This window comes from Tachyglossus aculeatus, chromosome 4 (genome assembly GCF_015852505.1).
Source record: "Tachyglossus aculeatus isolate mTacAcu1 chromosome 4, mTacAcu1.pri, whole genome shotgun sequence".
In the NCBI taxonomy this organism is placed as follows: Eukaryota; Metazoa; Chordata; class Mammalia; order Monotremata; family Tachyglossidae; genus Tachyglossus; species Tachyglossus aculeatus.
In genome coordinates, this window is record NC_052069.1 from 55,186,559 (window position 1) to 55,212,395 (window position 25,837).

At 44.8% G+C, this 25,837-nt stretch overlaps 1 protein-coding gene across 4 annotated transcripts in view; it reads left to right on the forward strand.

Annotated features, from left to right (window-relative positions):
- The window catches only part of CDC14A (cell division cycle 14A), a 212,210-nt gene that overhangs the window by 76,038 nt on the left and 110,335 nt on the right, over positions 1-25,837 (forward strand). For all 4 annotated transcript variants that reach the window (XM_038745362.1, XM_038745360.1, XM_038745358.1 and 1 more), the window contains exon 5: positions 17,912-17,991. In XM_038745362.1, the coding sequence (XP_038601290.1) occupies positions 17,912-17,991 (80 nt within the window). The remainder of the gene's footprint in view (positions 1-17,911; positions 17,992-25,837) is intronic.

Genomic DNA, 25,837 nt, shown 5'->3' on the forward strand with positions numbered 1-25,837 from the left:
GATCACAGTTGGTCATGCAGTTTACCAGTTTTCTTTGCAAGTAAAAATTTGAAGTTGAAATCTTTCTTTTTAGTTAAGAGATTAAAATAAAAGTGATTGCATGTTAGAGAAGAGTTAGGGCAGGTATTGTTCATCCATGAGGCTATCACCATAGGAGGAAGTAGGTGGAAAAACCTCCCAAAATATAGAATAAACATTGAAAAACAGCGTGGCCTAGTGGAAAGATCATGGGCCTGGGAATCAGAGGACCTGAGTTCTAATTCCAGCTCTACCAGTTGCTTGCTGTGTGACCTTGGGCAAGTCATGTAACTTCTCTGTGCCTGTTTCCTCGACTGTAAAATGGGGATTAAATACCTGTTCTCCCTGGTTTGACCGTGAGCTCCCCGCCCCTGCCCCCCCGTGAGCCGCAGTGCTTAGAACAGAGTTTGACACATAGTAAGAACTTAACAAATACCGTAAAAACCCCAAAACATGTAATGTGTTTCTGAAGGATAACCGACTTAAGTGCTCTCAAAAACCTGTACTGTATGCATACTGTTTAAAATGAAGACGTGGAAGCTGCGACTTTCGTAAAGTTTTCTACTCCATATTCTGCTCTTTGTCAGCTCCTTTCTGTCCCCCCTTCCTTCCCCCTTTTGGTAGCCAAGACCTCACACAACATCTCTTTCTCTTCTCTGTCCACATGCTACAGTGCTCTGCACACAGTGAGCGCTCAACAAATACGATTGAACGAATGAATGAAGCCACAAGAGGTGCTGGTAGCAAGTGACACCTGCTACTTGAGAAGAGCTGATCTAATTTTACAATCCCTTTAGACCGTAAACTTTTTTTGTAGACTGTAAGGTCCTTGAGGCCAGGAATAATATCTACTGACTTTATTGTATCTTACTCTTCCACATTCTTAGTGCAGTGGTCTGCACAGAGTAAGCCCTCAATAAATACCATTAACTGACTGATCGATTGCAATTTCCCAAACGCTTAGTACAGGTCCATGCCCCAGGTAAGCACTCAATACAGCATGGCTCAGTGGAAAGAGTACGGGCTTGGGAGTCAGAGGTCATTGGGCTCTAATCCCGGCTTCACCACTTGTTTGCTGTGTGACTTTGGGCAAGTCACTTAACTTCTGTGCCTCAGTTACCTCATCTGTAAAATGGGGATTAAGACTGTGAGCCCCACGTGGGGCAACCTAATCATGTTGTATCCCCCCAGCGCTTAGAACAGAGCTTTGCACATAGTGAGCACTTAACAAATGCCATTATTATTATTATTACCATTAATCAGTCGAGTATTGATTAGGCCTCTGGCAGGCCATTATATCCTGGCAGGGCAGCCCTCTCTGCCAACAGATCCAATGACCAGGAGACCCAGGACCCAGCACTTGGACCCCCAGTGTGCAAGAGTGTGAGCCAATGAGACAGAGACAGAAAATGAGAAAGTGAGTGACACCATGCACCCTGTAGAGAAAGACTGAAAGACCTTGAGCCCACTGGGGCCACTGAAACCCAAAACCCTCCGTCCTCTTTCTCCATCCCTTGGGGTTAGCGTGAACACTGCCCAGAGGCTGGAGCAGTGTTGGTCACTTCTCTACCTATCCCATCCAGTGTCCAGGATTGGTATGTGCTAGCATGTTGCATACACTTGGCGTGAACATTCACCTCAGGCTCTCGCTACATAAAAAACTGTCATCTGTATCGCTGCGCATGTCAGGTTGTTCTGGCCAGGGCATGTCAGGTAATAGACAGACAGCTCCTCCTCCATCTTGGCAGGGGCCCTAGTCAATTTGCAACTGGTTCCAGCCAGTCTGTATCTGTATTGTCTAGGGCTATTCTCCTTTCACATAACACACAATCCTGTCCCTGTCTTGGGGAGCTGGTTCCCCTAGAAACAGTGTCTTTCCTTCCCCTGACACTTTCACTCTTTCTATTCATTTCCTCCCTCATATCTTCCAGATGTTTTTTGACTCCTCTCCTTGCCCGCTTTGGGCCCTGCCAAATCTAATCACTCTACCCAAGTACCAGTAGTGGTTTTAGCGTTAGTTGCAAACCACTGCCATAAACCAGTGGTGATTTCTCTGGGTTTGCTTTCAGGGCTGACTTCAGAATGACATCATGTGCTCTGAGGTGAGAGTCTTTATTCACTCAGTCGTATTTATTGAGTGTTTACTGGGTGCAAAGCACTGTACTAAGCAACTGAATCTTTATTGCCCCCCACTCCCCCCTACCACATTTTGTCCCCCATGTGATATGTGATGTAATCTTTCCAAGATGGTGCTCGTGAATGAGAACTTCCAGTTCGGACTTGGTGTCTCTGCTTGGGTAGGGGGCTCGGAATTGGGAAGAATTCATTCAGTTGTATTTATTGAGCGCTTACTGTGTGCAGAACATGTATTAAGCACTTGGGAAAGTACAATACAACAATCAACAGTGACATTCCTTGCTCACAATGAGCTTACAGTCTAGCTCTACAGCAGGGATGGCAGTGGGGCTGGGACAGAGTAGGGTGTGATTTCCAGACCTATTCATTAATTTAAAAAATAGTAAAAACAAAAAAGAACCAAACCCTGCTGAGCTTTTTTTTCAGAGGTAGCAGAAGGGATGTCGGGGAGAGTTCTTCTCGTGTCCTGGGCTGGTGTCAGGCAGGCGATGGTGATGAGGCAGCGTGGCCCAGTGTTCTAATCCTGGCTCTGCCACTTGTCCTCTGTGTGACCTTGGGCAAGTCACTTCTCTGTGCCTCGGTTACCTCATCTGTAAAATGGGGATTAAGACTGTGAGCCCCATTTGGGACAGGGACCAGTGTCCAACCTGATTACCCCAGTGCTTAGTACAGTGCCTGGCACATAGTAAGTGCTTAACAGATACCATAAAAAAAAAGTGTGGATCCTGGCGGAGTCTCCCAGCTGGCAGAGCATCTGCTTTGTAAATTGGCGTTGGAAGTGGGGGTCATTCGTGGTTGGGGGCACGGCTGAAAAACTGAGGCGGGAGGCAGCTGCAGAGACCGACTATGACTTGCCCCTGAATCGCCAACCCGCCTCCGCCGATGCAGGGATGGTGCAGCTATGCTTTCGTCTCCGCCTGGAGGTACAAACATTTCAAAAAATGTTCCCATTTATTTCCTAACAAGTGTCACAGTGGAGGAGGCAGCTCAGCGGGCAGCTTTGGGATGGAGATGAGCGAGGCGGTGCCTGGACCAGCTCTTCATGAACACGCTAGCTGCATTTGTTTACAAAGCCAGGTTAACAGATAGGGTTGTTTGGAGTGCCCTGGGTTCATACGGCTTCTTATCTCTTGCCCAGCTGGTGTCTGTAGGGAAATTGGAGTTAGGGTGATCTCCGTACTACTCTAGAAACCCCAATGGTTGTCCGGCTACCTCTGCATCAAACAGAAACTCCTTAGCATTGGCTTTAAGGCAGTCAATCAGCTTGCTTCATCCTACTTTACCGTGACGATTTACTACTGCGACTCAGCCACTCCACTCCTCTAATGCCACTGTACCTTACTCTTGTCTATCTCACCACTGACTTCTTTTCCACATCCTCCATCTGGCGTAAAACACCCTCCCTCTTGATATCGAACAGACCCACTCTCCATACCTTCGTAGCTCTAGTAAAATCACATCTCCTCCAAGAGGCCTTCCCTGACCAAGCCCTTATTTCCCCTACTCTGTTCAACATCACCTCGCCCCTTCCAACCTCACCTCCCTTCTTTCCTTCTACAGCCCAGCCCACACCCTCCACTCCTCGGCCGCTAACCTCCTCACTGTGCCTTGTTCTCGCCTGTCCCGCCGTCGACCCCCGGCCCACGTCCTCCCCCTGGCCTGGAATGCCCTCCCTCCGCACATCGCCAAACTAGCTCTTTTCCTCCTTTCAAAGCCCTACTGAGAGCTCACCTCCTCCAAGAGGCTTTCCCAGACTGAGCCCCCTCCTTCCTCTCCCCCTCCTTCCCCTCTCCATCCTGCCCGCCTTACCTCCTTCCCCTCCCCACAGCACCTATATATATGTATATATGCTTGTACATATTTATTACTCTATTTTACTTGTACATATTTATTTATTTTATTTTGTTAATATGTTTTGTTTTGTCGTCTGTCTCCCCCTTCTAGCCTGTGAACCCGCTGTTGGGTAGGGACCGTCTCTATATGTTGCCAACTTGTAGCTCCCAAGCGCTTAGTACAGTGCTCTGCACACAGTAAGCGCTCAATAAATATGATTGAATGAATGAATTAATGAATCACCTATTCATTTAGATTCGTATCCTTTAAGCACTTGATATTAACCCCATTTTCAGCCCCTCACTGTTTATGTACAGATCCATAATTTCAATTAATGTTTATCTTTCTCTGTAATCTCACTGTGGGTGGGGAACATACCTACTAACACCATTTTTTTTCTTTTTTATGGTATTGTTTTTGTATTTACTAGGTTCCAGGCACTGTTCTAAGTGCTGGGTAGGTACGAAGTAATTAGTTTGGACACAGTCCAAGTCTGGGGCTCACAGTCTTAACCCCCATTTTACAGATGGGGTAACTAAGTTCCAGAGAAGTTAAGTGACTTACCCAAGGTCACACAGCAGACAAATGGTGGAGCTGGGAGTAGAACCCAGGTCCTTCTGATTCCCAGCCCTGTGCTCTATCCACTAGGTTATGCTGTTTTAGTAATAATAATAATAATGATGGCATTTGTTAAGTGCTTACTATGTGTCAAGCACTGTTCTAAGCGATGGGAGGGAATACAAGGTAATCAGGTTGTCCCACGTGGGACTCACAGTCTTAATCCCCATTTTACAGATGAGGGAACTGAGGCCCAGTGAAGTGACTTGACCAAAGTCACACAGCTGACAAGTGGCAGAGCCGGGATTAGAGCCCATGCCCTCTGACTCCCAAGCCTAGACTCTTTCCACTAAGCCATGCTGCTTCTCTGTTTTATATTGTACTCTCCCAAGCACTTAGCACAGTGATTTGCACAAAATGAGCACTCAATAAATACCCATGACCCTCTGACTCCCAGTCAGAAGCAACCAATAAATTGATTGGTTACAACTCTTCCAAACCAAGTTTTGTCACTATATTGCACCCAGGAACTTTGCGAGCCCCTTTCATTATCCTTATCAAGTACTCATTCATTCATTCAGTCATATTCAGGAGTTCTCCAATAGACCTCCCCCTTAGTATCACAAATTGGGGAGCAGGCATGCAGGAGAGCTCACCTCCTCCATGAGGCCTTCCCAGACTGAGCCCCCTCCTTTCTCTTCCCCTTATCCCCTTCCCCATCCCCCCTTCCCCTCCCCACAGCACCTGTATATATGTTTGAACATATTTATTACTCTATTTTACTTGTACATATTTACTATTCTATTTATTTTATTTTGTTAATATGTTTTGTTTTGTTGTCTGCCTCCCCCTTCTAGACTGTGAGCCCACTGTTGTGTAGGGATTGTCTTTATATGTTGCCAACTTGTACTTCCCAAGCACTTAGTACAGGGCTCTGCACACAGTAAGCACTCAATAAATACAATTGAATGAATGAATAAGGACCAGCCCAGCTCTTTATGCACTGAAAGCCTTGGTCCTGGCCCCACATAGCTTTTTAATGGTATTTGTTAAGTGCTTACTAGGTGGCAGGCACTGTACTAAGCGCTGGGGCAGCTACAAGCTAATCAGGTGGGATACAGGTCCTTTTCCACACACTCTTTATTCCCATTTTCCAGAAGAGCTGTTGGAAATGGGAAACAGGTTTTCTTTGGATGGTGCTTGTCATTGGTGGGCTTTAGAAAGGCTGGTGTACCTCTCCCAGCTGAGCTAGATTTAAATTGTCCCAGATTGCTGTTATCAGACTGGTGGAGGAGAAGCAGCATAGTGTAGTGGATAGAGCAGAGGCTTGGGAATCAGAAGGTCATGGGTTCAAAACCTGGCTCCTCCACTTGTCTGTTGTGTGGCCTTGGGCAAGTCACTTGAACTTCCCTGTGCCTCAGTTACCTCATCTGGAAAATGGGGCTTGAGATTGTGAGCCCCATGCAGGACAGGGACTGTGTCCATCCCTATTTGTTTGTATCTACCACAGCACTTAGTATATGCAGAGAAGTAGCGTGGCTCAGTGGAAAGAGCCTGGGCTTTGGAGTCAGAAGTCATGGGTTCAAATCCCAGCTCTGCCAATTGTCAGTTGTGTGATTTTGGGCAAGTCACTTAACTTCTCTGTGCCTCAGTTACCTCATCTGTAAAATGGGGATGAAGACTGTGAGCCCCCTATGGGACAACCTGATTGCCTTGTATCTTCCCCAGCGCTTAGAACAGTGCTCTGCACATAGTAAGTGCTTAATAAAATGCCATTATTATTATTATTATTATTGTGCCTGGCACATCAGTAAGTGCTTAACAAATACCAGCATCATTATTATTATTATTATTATGAGGTAACTTAGGCACAGAGAAGGTGCTTAGTACAGTGCCTGGAACATAGTTAAGTGCTTAACAAATACCATTATTATTATTATTATTATTATTAAATGACTTGCCTATGGTCGCACAGCAGTTGACTATGGGAGCTGGTTTTAGAGTGTAACCTCTTTCTAGGCAGAGAGTGTGCCTCATGTTTCCCTTGTATTTTCCCAGATGCTTCATACAGCACATTTCACCCAGGGCATGCTCAATAAGACTGTGACTAGTACTAAGCTGAACCACTGAAACTTGGAATGCTATCTGACACAAAAGTGGCTGTTCCTGATGGCTGGGAGTGCCGCCTCCTCTGGAGGCCTTCCCAGACTAAGTCCCCCCTTTCCTCTGCTCCTCCTCCCCATCGCCCCAACTTGCTCTCTTTGCTCTAACCCCCTTCCCACCCCACAGCCCTTCTGTATATATGTACATATTTATAATTCTATTTATTTTTATCAATTATGGGTATCTGTCTATGATTATTTATAATGATGCTACTGATGCCTGTTTACTTGTTTTGATGTCTGTCTCCCCCATTTTAGACTGTGAGCCCATTATGGGCAGGGATTGTCTCTCTTTATAGCTGAATTGTTTTTCCCAAGTGCTTAGTACAGTGCTCTACACACAGTAAGCACTCAATAAATACGATTGAATGAGTGAGTGTGAACATATGAACACAACTGTCCCTATAGGCTGGTGGAGCCTGCATTGGAGAGTCTGTGCCCTGCACAGCATGTGTGTGTTCACACAGACTCCTTTCCCAGGTTTGCTGGAGTGGTGGGGCCCTTTCCCCCAACCCCAGCCCAAAATGGGGTTGATGTTGCTCAAACAACCTCTTCAGAGCTCTGGAGCACCACTGCCCAGTCATGAGCCCACTGTTGGGTAGGGACAGTCACTATATGTTGCGAATTTGTTCTTCCCAAGCGCTTAGTACAGTGCTCTGCACACAGTAAGCGCTCAATAAATACGATTGATGATGATGATGATTCAGTCAATCAATCTATGGTATTTATTCAACACCTACTATGTTTCTAGACTGTGAGCCCGTTGTTGTGTAGGGACTGTCTCTATATGTTGCCGACTTGTACTTCCCAAGCGCTTAGTACAGTGCACACAGTAAGCACTCAGTCAATACGATTGATTGAATGAATGAATGAATGTGTAAAGAGCACTGTACTGAATGCTTGGGAGACTACAATACAAAATAATTAAAGCTGAGCCTCTTGAAACTCCCTCAAGGCCTAGCAGGTCATGGGTGCCAGTCTAAGGGTTCTATGAATATCTTGGTAGTCAATCAGTCACTCAGTTAATAATAATAATAATGATAATGGCATTTATTAAACACTTACTATGTGCAAAACACTGTTCTAAGCTCTGGGGAGGTTACAAGGTGATAAGATTGTCCCACAGGGGTTCACAGTCTTAATTCCCATTTTCCAGATGAGGTAACTGAGGCACAGAGAAGTCAAGTGACTTGCCCAAAGTCACACAGCTGACAATTGGCAGAGCTGGGATTCGAGCCCATGACCTCTGACTCCAAAGCCCATGTTCTTTCCACTGAGCCACGTTGCTTTTGAGTCTTACTGAGTGCAGAGCACTGTACTGAATGCTTGTGCAGAGCAGTATACTAACTGCTTGAGAGAACACAATACAATAGAGTTGGTAAACACAGTCTCTGCCCATAAGGAACTTACAGTCTTGAGAGATGAGTATTCAAATAAATTATAGATAGGGGAAATGAGAGAGTATAAGGATAAATATGGGAGAATATCAGGATAGTAATTATTAAGCACTTACTATACACAAAATACTGCCTGTCATTCTTTTTCTCAATAGGAAATTCCATGAGGAAGGCAGGTAGGGACTTCTGCAATAGTTTACAGTCCCTGCCCACAAATAGTTAACAGTCTAGAAGGAGAGACAAGCATTAAAATAAATTACTGGTAGAGGAAACGAGAGATTCCTCTCAGATAAATATGGGGGAGTATAAGGATAGTATTTATTGAGCACTTACTATAATACAGAATACTGTCTATTTCCTTTCTTTTCTGAAAAGAAGGTTCTATGAGGAAGATAGGTTGTGAGATCCCCAATAGTTTTCCTGTTTGCTCTGAGCTGCTTGGACAGAAAAAGCACGAAGAACTTCGTGGACACGATCTAATCAATTTTCACACCACCAAACAGATGCAGTACTGAGTCACTGAGACTTTAAGGGGCTTAAGGAAAGTCACAGGGAAATCTGAGATTAGAACCAATATCTCTGAGCTGCTAATGGAAGATACACTAAAACTCTATTTTAGCAGCAGCCTCAATATGAAGCAGCCATGAGGATATTTTATGAAAGCTTAAAACACCCGGTCTTTTCAGTTATTGTTCCTGCTGAGATAGCCTCTAGGATATCAGTCAATCATATTTATCGAGCTCTTACTTTGTGTAGACCACTGTATGATGCGCTTGGGAGGATATCATACAGCAGATTTAGTAGACCTGTTCCCTGCCTAGGATCTTATGGTTTAGAAAGGGACAATTTTCTGTGGTCCACTCACAGGAGACTCCTGGAAAGATGAGTCAAACCATTCCAAGCCTATGAACGGAAGCAGCATGTAGTGAGCAGAGCACGGGCCTGGGAGTTGAAAGGTCACGAGTTCTAATCCCAACTCCACCACTTGTCTGTTGTGTGGCTTTGGGCAAGTCAGTTCACTACCCTGTACCTCAGTTACCTCATCTGCAAAATGGGGATCAAGACTGTGAGCCCCACGTGAGACAGGGACTTTGCCCAACCCGATTTGCTTGTATCCACCCCCAGCGCTTAGTACGGTGTCTGGCATATAATAAGCACTTAAAAAAATACAACAATTATTATTATTATTATACAGCAATTATCCTCTCCACTACCCACTTGTCTACATTCAGAGAAATTGGTAATCTATACTAGTTCCCCTTCTATTTAATACCACTCCTCTCTGATCTCCCATCCTCCTGTCTCTCCCCACTTCAGTCTATACTTCAGGCTGCTGCCCGGATCATCTTTGTGCAGAAATGCTCTGGGCATGTTACTCCCCTCCTCAAAAATCTCCAGTCGCTACCAATCAACCTACGCATCAGGCAGAATCTCCTCACCCTCGGCTTCAAGGCTGTCCATCACCTCGCCCCCTCCTACCTCACCTCTCTTCTCTCCGTCTACAGCCCAGCCCGCTCCCTCCGTTCCTCTGCTGCTAACCTCCTCACTGTACCTCGTTCTCGCCCGTCCCGCCATCGACCCCTGGCCTGGAATGCCCTCCCTCCACACATCCGCCAAGCTAGTTCTCTTCCTCCCTTCAAAGCCCTACTGAGAGCTCACCTCCTCCAAGAGGCCTTCCCAGACTGAGCCCCCTTTTCCCTCCCCTCCTCCCCATCCCCCCCCAACCCTACCTCCTTCCCCTTCCCACAGCACCTGTATATCTTCTAGACTGTGAGCCCGCTGTTGGGTAGGGACCGTCTCTATATGTTGCCAACTTGTACTTCCCAAGCACTTAGTACAGTGCTCTGCACACAGTAAGTGCTCAATAAATACAATTGATTGATTGAATGAATATGTTTGTACAGGTTTATTACTCTATTTTACTTGTACATATTTACTATTCTATTTATTTTGTTAATGATATGCATTTAGCTTTAATTCTGTTTGTTCTGTTCTTGACACCTGTCCACATGTTTTGTTTTGTCTGTCTCCCCCTTCTAGATTGTGAGCCCGTTGTTGGGTAGGGACTGTCCCTATATGTTGCCAACTTGTACTTCCCAAGCGCTTAGTACAGTGCTGTGCACACAGTAGGAGCTTAATAAATATGATTGAATGAATGTGTCTCTTGGTGTCTCTGTCCCACATCAAGTCTGTGATTTAAAATACTACTTGAACTTCCAGCACTGGGCATTCTGGGTTTAGGCTCAGAGCAGGAGACTGTAGACTGAAAGCTCTGTAGACTCTAGACTGTAAACTAGTCCCTAGGCTGTAAGTTCATTGTGAGGTAGGAATGTGTCTGTTCTCTTGTACTCTCCCAAGCGCTTAGTACAGTGCTTTGCACAAAGTGATAATAATAATAATTATTATGCTTCATGTTAAATGCATATTATGTGCCCAGCACTGTTCTAAGCACTTGGTAGATAACGCATTAGGTTGGACATAGTCCCCGTCCCACGTGGGGCTCACGCTCTTAATCCCCATTTTACAGATGAGGTAAATGAGGCCCAGAAAGGTGAAGTGACTTGCCCAAGGTCACACAGCAGACATGTGGTGGAGGCGATATTAGAACCCAGGTCCTTCTGACTCCCAGGCCTGTGTTCTATTTCCTAAGCCACACTACTTGCTTTGTTTTGTCGTCTGTCTCTCCCCCTTCTAGACTGTGAGCCCGTTGTTGAGTAGGGACCATCTCTATATGTTGCTGATTTGTACATCCCAAGCGCTTAGTACAGTGCTCTGCACACAGTAAGCGCTCTATAAATTCATTCATTCATTCAATCGTATTTATTGAGCACTTACTGTGTGCAGAGCACTATACTAAGTGCTTGGGAAGTACAAGTCGGCAACATATAGAGACGGTCCCTGCCCAACAACGGGCTCACAGTCTAGAAGGGGGAGACAGACAACAAAACGTGGACAGGTGTCAAAATCGTCAGAACAAATAGAATTAAAGCTATATGCACATCATTAACAAAATAAATAGTAATAAATACGATTGAATGAAAGAATGAATACTTCTACGGTAATAGCTCAATAGATACAATTGACTGACTGACTGACTAACTGGACCCTCTTCTTCAGGGGCTCCCCTCACATCCAAGCCGTCACCAAAACCTGCCGGTCTCAGCTCCGCAACATTGCCAAGATCCGCCCTTTCCTCTCCATCCAAACCGCTACCCTGCTAATTCAAGCTCTCATCCTATCCCGTCTGGACTACTGCACTAGCCTTCTCTCTGATCTCCCATCCTCGTGTCTCTCTCCACTTCAATCCATACTTCATGCTGCTGCCCGGATTATCTTTGTCCAGAAACGCTCTGGACATATCACTCCCCTCCTCAAAAACCTCCAATGGCTACCGATCAATCTGCGCATCAGGCAGAAACTCCTCACCCTGGGCTTCAAGGCTCTCCATCACCTCGCCCCCTCCTACCTCACCTCCCTTCTCTCCTTCTACTGCCCAGCCCGCACCCTCCGCTCCTCCACCACTAATCTCCTCACTGTACCTCGCTCTCGCCTGTCCCGCCATCGACCCCCGGCCCACGTCATCCCCCGGGCCTGGAATGCCCTCCCTCTGCCCATCCGCCAAGCTAGCTCTCTTCCTCCCTTCAAGGCCCTGCTGCGAGCTCACCTCCTCCAGGAGGCCTTCCCAGATTGAGCCCCTTCTTTCCTCTCCCCCTCGTCCCCCTCTCCATCCCCCCGCCTTACCGCCTTCCCCTCCCCACAGCACCTGTATATATGTATATATGGTTGTACATATTTATTACTCTGTTTATTTATTTATTTATTTATTTTACTTGTACATTTCTATCCTACTTATTTCATTTTGTTGGTATGTTTGGTTCTGTTCTCTGTCTCCCCCTTTTAGACTGTGAGCCCACTATCGGGTAGGGACTGTCTCTATGTGATGCCAATTTGTACTTCCCAAGCGCTTAGTACAGTGCTCTGCACATAGTAAGCGCTCAATAAATACGATTGATTGATTGATTGATTGATTCTCTGGTACCATCGTCTCCTCTGCTTCTTACGTAGAGTCGGGGTGGGGAGAAGGAGGGGCTGCCTTGTAGCAGCTGGGGAGGGGTCTCCCCTGTGTTGGGTGCCCAAGGGGGCTGTGGGACTTAACCCAGAAATAAGGACTTGGGCCTTGCCTAGCTCTACTTTGGCCCTGAGCCTGATTCAGTTACTATAAACCCTGTGATCAGTTCAGTCAGGCCGAGGACTGGCTGCCTCTCCAGGGCTCTGTGAACCAAAGAAGAAAATTAGTAACTCTACCTGGACAGGTTTAGTATCAACCTGTGGGGTGGGACAGTTCTCTCAGATCGGGGTTACACAGTCATTCAGGGGGAGAGGACAGGTACCAATTTTGGTCCAGACAGTCCATCCCCCTTTAAACTGGAAGCTCCTTGTTGTCTGGGATCATGTCTACCAACTGTATTGTAATGTACTCTCCTCCCAAGCACTTAGTTCAGTGTTCTGCACAAAGTAAGCACTCAGTAGGTAATGCTGATTGATTGATTGAAAAATGAGGAAATTGTTTTCCTCCAAAACACTTCTTGAGAATTGAGCACAATATACTTAAAAGAGAAAAAGAGGCACTTTGATTCAGCAAAATCTCTGATAGTTTAGTTCTAAGGTTAAGTGCAGTAAAAGTGACAAGATCAGGGAGAATAAGACATTTCCTCCTATAGCCTTTTTGCCTTGGGTGGGTTTGCTTTCCCCTCTAGACTGTAATCTCCTTGTGGGCAGGGAATGTGTCTACCAACTCAATTGTACTGTACTCTCCCAAGCACTTAGTACAGTGCTCTGCACACAATGTGTCCAACAGATATTGTTAATTGATTGATAGTGACCTCATTGGCTGTCTTGAGTGGAAACCTTTTTTTTTTTCTTCAGTCAGGAGACACTGCTGGGAAATGTGCCTCTGGCTGTTGTAAGGGAGGATGGAGGATGGGTTACTGGTGACTTCACCACTGAAGCCCTGTGCATTTGTACTAATTTAAGCTATTTTGGAGTGTTTTGAAAGCTTTCATTCAGTTCCTCTCTTTCTCCCTCCTGTGACATGCCTAACTACCCCAGGAATTTTAGTGAAATCTAGATGGCCTCTGGAAAGTTCCATTTTGCCCTTATTAATATTTGAGCAGGGGTCTAAAAATAAAAACAAAGGATCTCAGCTTACATTGAGAACATTGGTCACGAGCACTGGACCACATATAATGAGACTGTCCAAACCGGGAAGGTAATGAGAATCAAACAGTTTACGGGAGTCAAGCTTTCTTTTCTTTATGCTAAGTGTATCTAATCGAGCAGCTTGTTCTAGATGGGGAGAGTATTCATGGATATTTAATATTGCTAGGAGAGCTCTAAATAGTGTAGAAAGAGGATAGGCTATAAAGCAACTTTTACAATCACTAGTCACATTTGGTTTTCGTGAAATAATTTAAATTTACTTTTGCAAAAATGTAATCTAGTTTGGCCTCTACAACAGTGATTGATAATTGATCCTCTCTTGCTTGTGATTAGATGGATTATTCAGCATTACATTAGCTTTCCTAAAAGGATTCTATTGAAGGAGCAATTTATCTTAAGGGATGAGGTTTATTGTTTCTAAAACAAGTGGGTTGAGTGTATTTTTAGTATTCTGATAGTTCATATTTGAAAGTTTGCATGAATCGTGACCTTAGAAATTAGTAAGTTTTAGATTTAAATTTTAATTTGATTCAGTTGATTTAAATTTATATTGGTGATCATTTAGGCAACCCTGGGGTGTGTCATTAACCATTGCATCTTGGTTCAGCTCATTTCCCAAATTCTAGTTCTTTCTATCACTGTTTTAATTAGTGTTTGAATTTTTGTAACTGTTGTTGGAACTTTGCAAGCCTTAGTCAGTCTTCTGAGTATTTTCATGTTACCATCAATGCTCAGTGATCCAAACTAATGGAGGTGGTGGTGATATACCAAACAGGGAAGATTCTTTGAGCCCCATCTGAATAGGAGAGAGAAGAAGCAGAGTATGCCAGGCAGCAGTATGACGATCTGAAGTCAGTACAGGATGGCGTACCCATTTCTCATTATTTTTTTTAAATGACACATGTTAAGCACTTACTACTTGCTAGGCACTGTACTAAGCACTGGCGTAGATACAAGCGAGTCAGATTTGTCACAGTCCCTGTCCCTTACGGGGCTCATGGTCTGTTGGAGAGAGGAAGATTTAATCCCCATTTTATAGATTAGGCAACTGAGTCTCAGAGAAGTTAAGTGACTAGCCCAGGGTCACATAGCAGGTGAGTGGCAGAGCCAGGATTAGAATCCAGATCTAGAAGCAGCATTGCCTAGTGGATGGAGCACCTGTATATATGTATATATGTTTGTATATATTTATTACTCTATTTATTTTACTTGTACATATCTATTCTATTTATTTTGTTTTGTTAGTATGTTTGGTTTTGTTCTCTGTCTCCCCCTTTTAGACTGTGAGCCCACTGTTGGGTAGGGACCGTCTCTATATGTTGCCAACTTGTACTTCCCAAGCGCTTAGTTCAGTGCTCTGCACAAAGTAAGCGCTCAATAAATACGATTGATTGATTGATGGAGCAGGGGCCTGGGAGTCAGAAGGTCCTGGGTTGTAATTCCAGCTCTGCCACTTGTCTGCTGTGTGACCTTGGGCAAGCCACTTAACTTCTCTGTGCCTCAGTTCTCTCACCTGTAAAATGGGGATGAAGACTGTGAGCCTCATGTGGGACATGAATTGTGTTCAGGCTGATTACCTTGTATCTACCCCAGTGCTTTGAAAAGTGCCTGGCACAAAGTAAGTGCTTAACAAATACCATTTTTTAAAAAATCCTCCAACTCCCAGGCCTGTGCTCATTCCAGTAAGCCATGCTCCTTCTCATCCCTCTCCTTGACATTCCTTCTCAAGTTGAGTAATAATTCAGAACTCTCTTATCAGTAGAATTCAGTGATGGTAAAACTTCATTCATTTTCTGCCTGGTTTAGGGCATTTTGATAGTACAGGCCTTAGTTATCTAGGGAAGCGTGCTTGTAGGTGATCTGCACTAAAGTTCAAGCTCTTTTTTTCTAAATATGTGACTGTCCTGTCACCAGATGACCTCCTTGGCCTTCAGTGTGTCCTAAGTTTGGAATGACTGCCCTCATGTCTACCTTTTGATGTAATGATCCAAGCTGAATGGGACAGGAAGGGAATGTATCCTGTCAGTATGAGAACTCTAAGACTAAGGTCTTAGCTCCTACATAACACTGCCCACTTCAACCATTTTAAAAATAGCAGTGCTCTTTCTGACGAACATCAGGGAAAGAAAGCATGGTTTGAAGTCCCCTGAAGCCAATTCTTTCACTTTGCATTTCAGTAGAGAACAGTCTCCCCTTTGCATCCTACCAAGGTGTCAGTTTAGCGTGGGAGCAGTTCCTCTGTGAATGAAGAGTGGGCAGAAACTAGATCCCTGAGGCTGTAGTTCTGGCAGTAGCAGGACTCCAAGATCAGATGGCATGGAGAGGGGGGCAGGGGCAGACAAGGAGAGAAATCAGACCTGAAAAACAATAATAATAATAATTGTGGTATTTGTTAAGCACTTACTATGTGCCCAAGGACTGTACTGTTCTAACACCACTCTCCTCCATGTCTCACAAACTCATAACCTTGGCATTATCCTTGAATCATCTTTCTCATTCAACCCACATATTCATTCTATCACCAAATACTCTCAGTTCAACCTTCACACCATCGCTAAAACTCACTCTTTCCTCTCCATAATAATAATAATAATGGCATTTATTAAGCGCTTACTATGTGCAAAGCACTGTTCTAAGCGCTGGGGAGGTTACAAGGTGATCAGGTTGTCCCACAGGGGGGCTCACAGTCTTCATCCCCATTTTACAGATGAGGCAGCTGAGGCCCAGAGAAGTTAAGTGACTTGCCCAAAGTCACACAGCTGACAATTGGTGGAGCTGGGATTTGAAACCATGACCTCTGACTCCAAAGCCCAGGCTCTTTCCACTGAGCCACGCTGCTTCTCCATCCCAACTGCTACTACACTGATCCAAACACTTATATTGCCCTGACTACTGCATCAGCCTCCTTGCCCACCTCTCTGCCTCCTCTCTGTCCCCACTCCAGTCCTTACTTCACTCTGCAGCCTAGATCATTTTCAAAAAAAAAGATTCATTCCAGGTCTCCCCACTGTTCAAGAACCTGTAGTGGTCACCCATTCACCTCTGCATTGTAAAGAAGCTCCAAACCACAGACTCTAAGGCACTCCATCAGCTTCACCCCTCCTACCTTACCATACCAATTTCCCATTTCAACCTGCACCCTCACACTTGGTACTCTAATGCCAACCTACACACAGTACCTCAATCCTGTCTACCTCGCATTCGACCACTTGCTCATGTCCTCGCTCTGGCCTGGAACTCCCTCCTCCTTCGCATCCCACAGACCATCACTCTCCTTACCTTCAAAGTCTTGCTAAAATCCCATCTCTTTCCCAAGGCCTTCCCCAGCTAAACCCTCTTTCCCCTTACTGCCTCCCCACTATTCTCCCCTATTGCCTATTCCCTTGCATATATAGACTTTAAGCACTTGATATTCACCCGACCCTCAGCCCCACAGCACTTGTGTACATATTCATAATTTATTTTAATCTCTGTGTACCCCTCTAATAGTAATTATAACAATTGAGGTATTTGTTAAGGGCGTACTATGTGCCAGGCACTGTACTAAGCACTGGGAAATAGGGTTGGACACAGTCCCTGTCCCGTATGAGGCTCAGTCTTAATCCCCATTTTACAGATGAGGCCACTGAAGCACAGAGAAGTGAAGTGACTTGCCTAAGGCCACACAGCAGACAAGTGGCGGAGCCAGGATTAGAATTCATGACCTTCTTACTCCAAGGGCCATGCTCTATCCATTATGCCATGCTGTTCCTTGTGTGTAGGGAACATATTTTATTAACTCTTTTGTGCTGTACTCTCTCCAGTGCTTAGCCAGTGCTCTGCACACAGTAACTACTCAATAAATACCATTGACATCGATGGTTTGATCATACTAAGAGCTTAATAGATGCAAGGTAATTAGGTTGGACAGTCCCTATCACACATGAGGCTCGTGTCTAAGTAGGAGTGAGTACAGGTATTTAATCTCCATTTTACAGATGAGGAAACTCAGGTACAGAGAAATGAAGTGACTTGCCCAGGGTCACGCAGCAGACAAATGGCAGAGCCAGAAGTAGAATCCAGATCCCCTGAATCTCAGGCCTGTGTTCTTACCATTAGGCCAGGCTGCCTCTGACCACTGGGACAGCCCTTTCCTTTCCTCCTGTCTGTCAGAAAAAACACTCCTTGCAGGTTTGCAGATGCTCCCAACCTGAACACTTAGGGCTTTGGAATGACTGGGGAAGTTTCTCATTCGGGACACTTTTTGCCTAAATTGGTGTGGAGCTCAAGTAGTAGTAGTAGTAGTATGTTAAGAAACACCGGCTGTGTCCAAGACTACCCCTCATTAATTTTTACATTATTTTACTGTTGATAATTTTTGTCATCGTTTTTGCCAATTTTCTTGTTGATCTGATTATAATCTCATTTTTCTACACGTCTGGTTCCCACTTCCTCCCCTTATACTGTGCGCTTATCATAGGCCAGAGAGTGTGACTTAACTGGGTTTCATGTAATCACACAGTGTTAGCAAAGCACCTTTTAACTGCTTAACAAATTAAAAAGCAACATTGTTATAGTTTTCTAAATATTGCAATGTATTTGTTATAGGTAATCTACCTACAGAAGACACCAGAAGATGCCTACAGAGCTCTTTTATGTGGCTCAAATCCCCCCTTTCTTCCATTCAGGTATGTGTGTCTCTAGAGACAATCAATTAATCAATAATTCAGTGGGATTTATTGAGTGCTTATTATGAGCAGACCACTGCACTAAGCACTTGGGAGCATACAGTACAGTAGGGCTTGTAGACAGGATCCCTGGCCTCAAGGCCTTGCAGTTTTGTGGGCAAGACAAACATTAAAATAGATTTCAGGTAGGGGAAGCAGCAAAGCAACAGGATTTGTACTAAAGTGCTGTGGGGGTGAGGTGAGTATCAAAGTGCTTAGAGGGTACAGATCCAAGAGCATAGATGATGAAGAAGGAAGGAAGAATTCGATGGGGAAATTAGATGTGGATCAAAGAAAACCTCTTGTAGGAGATAGGATTTTAGTAGGACTTTGAGGATGGGATCTGCTGGATGCAAAGCTGGGAGGGAGTTCCAGGCTAGAGGGAGGACGTGGTCAACAGCGAGAGAGACGAGATTGAGCTACAGTGAGAAGGTTGGTGTAAGAGGAGTGAAGTGTGTGGGGGTTGTAGTGGAGAGGAGCGAGGTAAAATAGGAAGGGTGGGAGAGCCAATTGAGTACTTTAAAGCCAAAGGTAAGGAGTAACTGTTTGTTGCCAAGATTAATGTGCAACCTCTGGGGATTTTTAAGGCTTAGGGCGATGTGCAAAGAATGATTTTTTAAATAAAATGATCCAGGCAGCAGAGTGGAGTATAGACTGGATGGAGTGAGGAAGAGGTTGGAGGTTGGGAGGTCAGCCAAGAGGCTGATAGATTAGCTGAGGTTGGATATGACAAGTGCTTCGATGAGCATAGTAGCAGTTTGGAGGAAAAGGCAGATTTTAGCAATTCTTTAAGGTAGAGCTGTCAGGATTTGGTGACAGAATGAATATGTGGATTGAATGAGAGAGATGAGTCGAGGATTTCCAGGGGCCACCTACAGTCCCCGCCCCATCTGGGGCTTATAATGTAAGAGTTTGGGAGGGCAGGCATCTTATCCCCATTTTACAGATAAGGAAAATGAGGCACAGAATGGTGAGGTAGGTGCTTGCTTCAGGTCACCCAGCAGCCCTGACAGAGCTGGGAGCCCGTTGTTGCGTAGGAACCGTCTCTATATGTTGCTGATTTGTACTTCCCAAGCTCTTAATACAGTGCTGTTCACACTGTAAGTGCTCAATAAATACGATTGAATGAATGAATGATTAGATGATGGGACTCTGACTCCCAGTAATAATAATTATGGTACTTGTTAAGACTTACTGTGTGCCAAGGACTGTTCTAAGCACTGGGGTAGATACTAGTTAATTAGGTTGGACACAGCCCCTGTCCCACATGGGACTCACACTCTTATTTCTCATTAAACAGATGAGGTAATTGAGGCCCAATGAAATTAAGTGACTTGCCCAAGGTCATGCAGCAGACAGGTGGCAGAACTGGGATTAGAGTCCAGGACCTTCTGACTTTCAGGCCCAGGCTTAATCCACTAAGCCATGCTGCTCTTCTATATTCACCTATCCCTCCAGGCCTTGCTGCAGCTCAGCGTGGGGTAGATGGAGCACCTTGGGTGCCTGGCCCTGCCTGCAACTGGCTCCAGAGTGACTTTTCCTCAGCCTGCGGAGAGACTGGGTTGTGGAGCAGAAGAGCAGGCTCAACAGGGCGGGTAGAGGATGGGTGTGTCCAGGCCCCTTTCAGGGCTTTCTTTGCTGGATGGGGCAGGTGTCCACCTCCTCCCTTCAGAAACTTCCAGCCTCCCACATTGCATCCATCACAGTCCACTTTGTAATGAGGTAGTACACCCCAGATAAGAAGGCCTGATGGAGGTAAGAGGTGGGAGGTGGTTGAGAAGGCAGATTAGAATTGAATGTTTAACTCCCTTCTTGAAATTAGGCTGGCTATCCCTGAGAGTCATATAATATAATATTAATAATGATAATTGTGATATTTAAGTGCTTACTGTGTGTCCAGCACTGTTTTAAGCACTGGGGTAGGTACCCATGCCTCACAGTTCACATGTGCCCAGTAGCCCCTGCCATGATGATTGGAGGTTTTATCAAAAAATTATCTGAGAGGCTCACTCTTGAGTAAAGTTGAAAAGGACTGGATTCCACAAACCTCCTTTCACCTCCCAAGATTTCCCAAATGCCAGAGGTAAGATCCAAGTTATGATAGTTTAGCATTTATTCCTTGCAAAACTCTTTATAAATATTTTAGTTATTTCACACCACAACACTGTGGGGAAGGTCAGCATTCTTTCCATTGTACAGACAGAGAACTCGAGAGCTACAGAAGTGAATGAATTGTCTAGTACTATTCAGCAAGGCTTATACACCCAGGTAACTTTAGGTCTATGATGGGTTTATTAGTGGCAAAAGTTAAGGTTGCTGTGAATATCTCCCAGAGTAGGGGGATGGATGTCATCGTGGGATCACTTTTAGTGGCAATTCAATAGGTTGGATGTGCCATTCATCATCGATGATATTTATTGAGCACTTACTCTGTACAGGGCAGTGTACTAAGCTCTTGGGAGGGAACAGTACAACAGAGTTGTAAGACACATTCCCTGTTCACAGTGAATTTACAGTCTGCCATTTATCAGTCCCGATAGGATTTTTCTTAGGCTTTTATTGATCAGAGGGGTCTCTTGGGGAAAAAAAAAGGTATCACTGATTTTAGGGTTGTTTTTTTTTCAACATTACTAGTAGTCCAGAGAAGTACTTGAAAGCCCAGGCTAATTGACTTTCTTGTTTTCGTGTCCCACCTCCAACTTCCTGAAATGTCCTACACATTGATTTCAGAGTGAAGTTGTTCTGGATCGTAGTTTGTGCAGAGTATTTAAGATTATTTTTGCTCTCCAAAATTTAGACTGTTCAAGCTTGTTTATTTTGTATTCAGCCCAGTGCTCAGAACACTGCTCAGCACACAAATAAGCACTGAATAAATACCATAATACTCCATGCAGAACTCTGTACTAAGCACCTGGGAGAGTATGGTAGAATTAGCTACACATGAACTTTGTCCTCAAGAAGCTTACAGTCTAAAAGGGGAAGCACAGGTTACAGGAGCTGAATGATATATACATTAAATGCTGCAGGAGGAGGGGCTGGGAAGTACCTAAGTACTTAGTGGATGAGAACTGAAAGTTTAGGTGACAGAGTGAAGTAGGGAGGGTAGATGAGGGATTAGTGAGCGAAGACTTCCTGAAGGAGATATGATTTTAGTAGGGCTTTGAAGATGGGGAGAGTGATGTTCTGTCAGATATGAAGGGAGAGGGAATTCCAGGAAAAAGGGAGGGTGTGAGTGAGGTGTCAGTGGCAAGTGACAAGATTGGGGTACAGTGAGTAGGTTGGTGTTAGAGGGGTGGTGTGCGAGCTGGGTTGTAGTGGGAGAGGAGTGAGGTTAGGTATAAGGGAGAAAGCTGATGGACTGCTGTTTAACCATTGGTAAGGAGTTTCTGCAGGAGACTGGGAGGGGTTGGCAACTATTCGATGAGCGATTTCACAACCCCAAATTCCTGTATAGGGGAATTTTATAAAATTTTGTGTTTTGAACACCGTTGGGCTTGCATTCGTAAATGCATGGGATTGCTGAGGGGGAAAAAATAATAGGCTAGTAAGCAAGTGGCTTGCTTTTGGGAAAGGCTTTGAGGGAATTAGTGTTACGATGAGAGGTGTTGCCAATTCTCAAAGTGAGTGAGTTACTCCTTTGTCATTAATATTTGATCCCTTAAATCAGGCCATGGACCAACTTTTAGGCCCTAAATTGCTGACACTTTAGTTGCCACTGAAAAAGCAGGTGGAACCACTGAACATCAAATTAAAAATAGATAGAGGTGAAAGACCTTCCCTCAGCCTGCCTGAACTTGCTCTTAAGCCCTCAAAGGGTGGAAAACAGGAAAGGGCAATTTAAAATGATATATGAGCAGAAGTGTCTTAGCAAGGCTAATTGAGTTTTCTGGTCAGTAGAATGGAACTGACCATTATTTTCCCTAAGCAACGGCACTGACTGAACACGTGTTTTTGGCTCTAACTCTCCTCCTCCCTCCTTTCTCGTTCCTCCTGATTCTCAAGCGCCCTTTCCCATCTATCTTTCAAGGACTTGTCAAAATGCTTATCATAGCCTGTTGTTTTCATCTGTGTACTTCTCTTCTTCAGGATAAGCAGCCCCTATTTTTGGTAAGGAAAAGGAGAAGACTTGAAGTGAACAATATTATAATTATTTTCCTCCCTCAGTCTCTATTTCAGACACTAAAGTATTATGTGGTAAGAGGAGGTCTAAGGGAGTTAGTAATGAAGAATTGAGGGAGTATGGGTCCAAGTTTTGGGTATTTCGTATAGTAGATATTCAGGCAAGGAGATGAGATGTTTAATAAAGTTCAGTTTTTAATAAATCTATGATTAATTTTTAACTGGAAAAGTAAACTACATGAAGTATCTCAAATGTAAAGGTTTTTGCATCTCATTAAAGCTGAGGAAACTGTAATAACAATAATGATAATCATTGTGGTATTTGTTAAATGCTTACTATGTGCCAAGCAGCATACAGAGCACAGGGATATTCATTCATTCATTCATTTGTATTTATTGAGCACTTACTGTGTGCAGAGCACTGTACTAAGTGCTTGAGAAGTACAAATCGGCAACATATAGAGACGGTCCTACCCAACAATGGTCTCACAGTCTAGAAGGGGGATACAGAGAACAAAACAAAACAAGTAGACAGGTGTCAATACCATCAGAATAAATATAATTATAGCTATATATACATCACTGATAAAATAAATAGAGTAATAAATATGTACAATATACACAAGTGCTGTGGGGAGGGGAAGGGGATAGGATGGTGGGGCGATGAGGAGGGGAGGAGGAGGAGAGGAAAAAGGGAAGACTCAGTCTGGGAAGGCCTCCTGGAGGAGGTGAGCTCTCAGTAGGGCTTTGAAGGAAGGAAGAGAGCTAGTTTGGTGGATGTGCGGAGGGAGGGCATTCCAGGCCAAAGGTAGGACAAGGGCCAGGGGTCAATGGTGGGACAGGCAAGAACGAGGCATAGTGAGAAGGTTAGCGGCAGAGGAATGAAGGTTTTGGGTGGGCTGTAGAAGGAGAGAAGGGAGGTGAGGTAGGAGGGGGCAAGGTGATGGAGAGCTTTGAAGCCAGGAGTGAGGAGTTTTTGCTTTATGTGAAGGTTGATAGGCAACCACTGGAGATTTTTGAGGAGGGGAGTGACATGCCCTGAGAGTTTCTGTACAAAGATAATCCAGGCATCAGGGTGAAGTATAGACTGAAGCGGGGAAATACAGGCAGATAGGAGATCAGAAGGGAGGCAGATGCAGTAATCCAGTCGGGGTAGGATGAGAGTTTGAATCAGTGAGGTAGTGGTTTGGATGGAGAGGAAAGGGCGGATCTTGGTGATGTTGTGGAGGTGAGACTGGCAAGTTTTGGTGATGGATTGGATGTGTGGGGTGAATGAGAGAGCGGAGTCGAGGATGACGCCAAGGTTGCGGGGTTGTGAGACGGGAAGGATAGTAGTGCCGTCTACAGTGATGGGAAAGTCAGGGAGACAACAGGGTTTGAGAGGGAAGGTAAGGAGCTCAGTCTTGGACATGTTGAGTTTTAGATGGCTGGCAGACATCCAGAGGGAGATGTCCTGAAGGCAGGAGGAGATACAAGCCTGGAGGGAGGGAAAGAGAAAAGGGGTGGAGATGTAGATTTGGGGGTCATCAGCACAGAGATGATAGTTGAAGCTGTAGGAGTGAATGAGTTCACCAAGGTAGTGAGTATACTTGGAGAATAGAAGGGAAGCAAGAACTGACCCTTGAGGAACCCCTACAATAAGGGGATGGGAGGGGGAGGAGGAGCCCGCAAAGGAGACTGAGAATGAACCGTCGGAGAGATGAGGAGAACCAGGAGAGGACGGAGTCTCTGAACCAAGGCTGAATAGCATGTTGAGGAGAAGGGGGTGATCCACAAGTATCGAAGGCAGCTGAGAGGTTGAGGAGGATTAGGATAGAGTAGGAACCATTGGATTTGGCAACGAAGGAGGTCATTGGTGACCTTTGAGAGGGCAGTTTCGGTGGAGTGTAGGGGACGGAAGCCAGATTGGAGGGGGTCTAGGAGAGAGTAGATAGATTCAAGGTAATCAGGTCAGATACTGTCCTTTCCCACAAGGGGCTCACAGCCTAAGGGGAGCAGCATGACTAGTGGATAGAGCATGGGCCTCGAAGTCAGAAGGTCTTGGGTTCCAATCCTGACTCTGCCACTTGTCTGCTGTGTGGCTTTGCTCAAATAACCTTTACTTCCCTGTGCCTCGGTTACCTCATCTGAAATATGGGGAAGGAAACTGTGAGCCCCTTGCGGGACAGGGACTGCGTCCAACCCAATTTGCTTGTATCCACCCTGGTGCGTAGTACAGTACCTGGAACACTGTTAGCACTTAACAAATACCACAATTATTGTTATTATTAGGTAGGAGAAAGAACACGTATTGACTCTCCATTTAGCAGATGAGGAAACCGAGGCACAGAGCTTTTGGGTGACTTGCCCAAGGTTACCTAGCAGGCATGTGGTGGAGGTAGGGTTAGAACTCAGGTCCTCTGACTCCTAGGCCCAAGATATTTCCACTAAACCAAAATGCCAAATATCTTCATTCCTGGAAGCTGGCTTGATTCTGGGGCTATTGGGATTTGAGGCTGAGGAAAACCTACTTAGAGGCAGGTTCAAGAATCTGGTGTGGGCTGCACCTGCAGAAATCCTGGAAGCAGGTCACCTGCCTTGTGGACCTTTGGGTCGAAAATAACCTGGAACTGGACTGTCTGTGTGGGTAATGTTCTGGTTTGGGTCTCCCCAGTCAGCCCCATGCAAGTGTCTGACTCATCTTCACTTCTGGAGTACAGACAGTAGGCACAACTCACGCACAGCCTTTCATTAGTGAAATGCTTCTGGCAGATCATTATGGGAATAATAACAATAAATAATAATAATAGATGGTATTTGTTAAGCACATACTATATGTCAAGCACTGTTCTAAGCACTGGGGTAGATATGAGGTAATCAGTTATTCCCACGTGGGGCTCACCGTCTTCATCCTCATTTTACAGATGAGGTAACTGAGGCACAGATAAATTAAGTGGCTTGCCTGAGGTCACACAGCAGACAGGTGACAGAGCTGAGATTAGAACCCATGTCCTCTGACTCCCAAGCCGCTGCTCTTTCCACTAAGCCACGCCGCTTCTCAATATCTGAGACGTGTCTGATACGTGTATGAGACATGAAGGTACATGTTTTGTGGGGATGACCCTTAGTGATCCCCGGTCGTAGAGGCGGATTCCATTGTTAAGGAAGCTAGTCAGGGCAGAACCCAGTGGCTTCTATTATTTAAAATCATCTGGGCATGTTGGAACTTGCAGATTCCTAACAGACATAAAGGAGGTGCAACATTGCAAAGCTTCTAAGAACTTGGAGAGTCAAATAGGAAGGTTTGAGTTGGAGACTGTCTTCTGTTCACTGTAACCAGATACATAGGAGTGTGAAATATACTTACATTGTCCAACCGAAATACAGATCTAAGCCCATTTTACAATAATTAAAATATGGCTTTGGATTTTACAGATGTCATTTTAAGATACATTTTATATAACAATAACACCCAAGCTTCAAATATGCATTACATAGAGTGAGAGAAGCAGTATGATCAGAAGTTTGGTAAAACACATTTAATTTGTAACAGTACATCATATTTAATAAGTTAATAGTTAAGTTAATAGTTCCTTGATTTATATCAGGAGTTCTCAGTTGGTGGGCCACATAAACACCGTTCAGGTGTAGAATACAATTGGCAAGAGTTGACTTAGGTGTGTGGACCTGGAGACTGCCATTTTAAAAG